The sequence below is a fragment of the Nuphar pumila genome, chromosome 3 (genome assembly GCF_984573655.1).
Source record: "Nuphar pumila chromosome 3, dmNupPumi1.hap1.1, whole genome shotgun sequence".
NCBI lineage: Eukaryota > Viridiplantae > Streptophyta > Magnoliopsida > Nymphaeales > Nymphaeaceae > Nuphar > Nuphar pumila.
The window spans coordinates 112685862-112690500 of record NC_143251.1 but is presented as its reverse complement, the minus strand read 5'-3'; the positions used below and the strand labels follow the sequence as shown (position 1 = coordinate 112690500).

Below are 4639 nucleotides of genomic sequence, written 5' to 3'. Positions count from 1 at the left end.
CCCACGTTCTGAACATAGTACATAAGGGCCACAAAACAGAGTCAAAAGCCTTACTAATGTCCACCTTTAGCATGAAGTACAACCTTCAGTATGCAGTGATGTTGTGGATGGCCTCCGAGGCTAACACCACACAGTCCTGCACCCTCCTCCCTTGGTGAATGGTGAATGCTCACCATGACCTTGATCAAACAAACCATATAAATCATATCCGTAGGACTTGATCCACACAAAAAAAAATCAAGAAAATGTGATGGAATGAGTGACTTCTAAGGGGAATACGGTACCACTAGAGGGTAATCAATACTTTTCCCTTTCATCCATACCCCCAAAAACTATTATTAATTGTTGATTATTTACTTATATTACTCAATTTTGAAATTTCTGAATTCCTACAGGTTTTCCAATTTTTATGTTTCTCTGCAGAAACTGATAGTAGCGTCCAACTGTTTTGACCCAGTAAGGGTACTTTAGGCATTAGTTGACAATGTTTTTACATAGTCTCTTATAATTGCAATATTTTCACTTTAGGGTAAGTTTGGAAGTGAGAAAGATGTAGAAAAAGTTATGCAAAATGGAACCCTTCCAAATGAGAGACTTAAATATTTTTTCATAAGGGGGAGGAGGGGGGGGTTGAAAGAATGTTTTCCACCAAGAGAAAATTTATTTTCACTCTTCATCCATAATCTCACCACCACCCACCATCTCATCATCACCATCCATCTCACCACCCTCCTCCTTCATTTTTTCATATTTTGCACTCTGTTTTTTCTCATGCTACACAAACAAGTGAAAAACTTTCTTTTAGAAAACTTCTCATATCCAAAACTCTAGTAGGCAAAACTTTTAATTTTTTCAAACGAGAGTTTTTCTTTCTTCCAAACGTGCCCTTATTATTACATGAAAAAACCCAAAAAAATACAAATGTGATTTCATTATTTTGTAAAGCATTGTGGAAAATGTAAGATATTCCCAAAATTAATGGCTAATAACCACTGAGTTAAGTTAGATATTGACAAGTAACCAATGTCAGTCTGTAACTATAGCCCATGGATAATTAATTACAAAGAGGAGACCCAATTGCCTTGACTCAACTCGTGTCATTTTAGTCCGACTGTAGACGTTCAGAAACTAATCCAAATGGAGCGTGAAACCTGAGCACCACCAAGTCCCACCTAATAGCTTTTATGAAGCTTAAAAGGGAACAAAGCAAACTATCGCTTAGTCTAATGCATTTTCCACAAGTGACAGATTGACAGTGCCATTGGGTCGTTTTTCTCAACAATTATGATAGGCCAATAATAAGGCGTTTCTAGTTAACTGATAACCATCAGTTTTCCTGGTCAAAAGCATTTCTCTGATTTTTGCTCTCTTTTTTTTATATTCAAGCTAGGAGATTAAGGCTCTCCTCTTTATACCTACAGTAGACATGTTCTGCTGTGGTTGAAAATCAAAATGCTATTTATCTTTCCACATTACACCATCCCCATCTTTAAAAATGAAATTCATAACTAAAAATACTTTCACATCAGGATTAGGGATGGCAGTGGACTTGGGGATAACGGACCGCCCCACCTCAACCCGTTTGGACCGGGGATGAAGGGCATGAAACGGGGATGGAGGCGGGGATGAAGGTTAAAATCTATCCCCGTGCGGGGATGGAGGCAGAGATGGACTTACGCTTGCCCCCGCCCCACCCCATCCCAATCCCCACCCTGCCCTGCCCCGCCCCATCCTTATTCCTTCAAAGAATGACTATAGATCGAGGAGAAATGGGGTCCCCCCCTCCCCCTCCCGAAATCCATATATTCAAATCCTAGAGGATTTGATTCAAATGATGCATGATACAAACCACAGATTCTGGGTACATTCAAATAACAGAGGCTGAGCTTCTCGTATGAAGTCAGCACACGAAGGGCAAAAATCTGTAGTCAAAGACTAAGCGATAGTTTCAATCGCATAGATGCCTGTCTAGAATTTAGATGATATCAGAGAGACATGTTTTATTTTATTTATAATATTAAAAGTAGCTAAAGTATCATTGTTTTTGCTTGAAACAAGTAAAACTCGGTTTTGTAAAACCCGGGTTTTATCAAAACAGTGTTTGGCCAACACCCAAACGGGTTACCAAACAAGCTTTTGAACCTCAAACCAGGTTAGCATCCGAAACCTGGATTGTAACCAGGTTTTTGGTATCATCCAAAACACACCCTAAATATTTTTTTCATATTCTAGTTTTAAATTTTACACTGATTTTCAATCATTTTAGGTTGACGATAAATTGGAGACGTATGGTTGATACTATAAGCTATATATCTCATATTGACAGCAAGCGATAAGTTTCCGATATATTGGCTTGTGGCTATGCTTTAAAGTGTCTGGGCATATAAAAGACAACGTAATCAATAATTTCCTTTCTCGCACAGAGGGTATCTGTATATCTTTTAAAGTCCTGCCAGACTAAGAGCGTCGCATCTCTCTCTCTCTCTCTCTCTCTCTCTCTCTCTCTCTCTCTGTACCCAACCTCCATTTTCTCTCTCTAGAGCTCTTTTAAAAACCCACATCCTCTATCTCTCTTTCTCTGCATCCAACAATGTCGAGTACTCCATCGGGGAACAAGAAGACCAACAGGATACGGCAGATAGTCCTTCTGAGGCACATGCTGAAGAAGTGGCGGAGCCTCTCCCTCAAACCCCCCGAGCCCACCCCTTCCTGCTCCTTTTCCCCCAGGTTCCGCCGCCGCTCCGTCTTCTCCAACGACTACGACGTCGTCGACGAGACCACCACCGGCGGAAACACTCGCCGGACTCCAGCCGGCTGCGTCGCCGTCTACGTCGGGGCCGAGCGCCGCCGCTTCGTGATTCCTACGCGCTACCTGAACCTCCCGGTCTTCGCGGCCCTCCTGCGCCAGTCGGAGGAGGAGTTCGGCTACCAGAGCACCGGCGCTCTCGCCCTGCCCTGCGACGCCGTTTTCTTCGCCGACCTACTCGCCGTCCTCGACAAGAAGGAGAAGGCCCTCGGCGGCCTCGATCTGGAGGCCTTCCTCAACCTGATCCCTTCTTCTTCCGACGGTGGCTGCAAACAAGCGAGCGGTGGCGGTCGTGTTGTCTCCCCTTCCTCTCATGACAAGAAGGCCTTCTACGCCCCCTTGTTGCAGAAGACCAGGGCTTGATGATCCTGGGGTTTCTTTCTCTCTCTACTTTCTCTCTCATCCTTATTTCTGTTTTTCCGTATCTTTATTCGAGAAGTGGAGTTTTTGGTGTTGGGGAGATGGTGAAAACTGTGAGAAAAGAAGTTGATGGTTTTTTTTCGTTTTTTTTTTTGTACAGAAAAGAAATGTACCATCCATGAATCCCATTAACGTTTGAGGGTTCAATGAGATGTACTCTGTTTTTCTTTTTTTTATTGAAAATCAATGGCTAGTAATGGATGTTTCTAACTGATACGGTGGCGATGGTGTTGGTGATTGTGGTGATTCTATCTTCGCTTCTGTGTTTTGGTTAATCTTTCGTCATTTGGTATATTCAAAACTGTTGAGATTTACTGCTTTTTATTATTTGGCAAGATGGAAAAAAATTGGAAGATGCAGTTTCTTTTTTAAATGCCTGTAGGCCCTGTACACATGCATCTCTAATAAAATTTTCGGTCTATTTTTTCAGATTCCCTGCTTATTATGCATGTATTAGGTTTGGTACGAGTGTGGATAGATTTTCCGCTCTAATTGGGATAAGAACTCCTTATCTTTAGTAACTGAAATGAATGACCGTTCTATGGTGGTGGGAAAGCCGTTTCAAGGGAAACTTTTGTTGGTACAATCTTTCCAAATCGTATATCAATATTAACATTGGATTGTGTTTAATATCTCAAAAAAAAATGTAATAAAATTTGCAGTGGCAGAATAACCCCATCTTAATCGGTGGGTGCTTTTAAGGGGAAAGAGGGGCTCAATCTTATCATAAACCCTAAAAAGCATTAGGATACTTGGGTATTTCAGACTCTAAAACAAAATTGCTTTTTTGGTCAATTATGTGTCCCAGCCATAGTTACCAGCAAACAAAATAGCTACAGGAAGCGTTGCCAGAAGCTGAAGCAAGAAAGCAAGTGTTAAAAAGCAGCATGAAGCGTGAAGAGCAGAAAAAAGAATTATGAAAGAAACGATGGAGAAACGAATGGGAAGCGAGAGGAAAGCGAATAAGCGTGTGGGAAGCCAGGGTGAAACGAGTGAGAAATGAGTAAAAACGCGAAGGAGATGCAAGAGAGAAACTATTTGAAAAACAAGTGGGACGTGTACTTTTCACAAATGAGAAGCACGCTTCCCGCTTCAGAAGCGCTCTTTCCCCCCTTAAGGATGCACTTCCCGTGACTATGGTCCTAGCTAACTCAGGCCAACTAATGTCTGCATGAGAGAGAGAGAGAGAAATTTTAGATGTGGGTCATGGGTCATGGGCCAACCTAAAGCTTTTTGCTTGACCAATCTAGAGAACCATCTCGAGTTGAGACTAGTGTGCAGGGATTCAGCTTTCTCTTGGTCTGGTCACCACGGAATCGAATTGCCTTTATAAACCTAACCCCAACTTAAGGGTTTGGGGGCTTAATCATGCATCATTCTTGGGCTATGGAGTGCCACAAACCAAGCCTTAAG

The 4639-nt window shown here is 42.1% G+C and overlaps 1 protein-coding gene across 1 annotated transcript; it reads left to right on the top strand.

The window, feature by feature from the left end:
• The first annotated feature begins 2590 nt into the window (after positions 1 to 2590).
• Positions 2591 to 3169, top strand: LOC149843334 (protein SMALL AUXIN UP-REGULATED RNA 51-like). The gene has a single exon (XM_090000889.1). The coding sequence runs from the start codon at positions 2591 to 2593 to the stop codon at positions 3167 to 3169; it is 579 nt and encodes a 192-aa protein (XP_089857015.1).
• The last annotated feature ends 1470 nt before the right edge of the window (positions 3170 to 4639 follow it).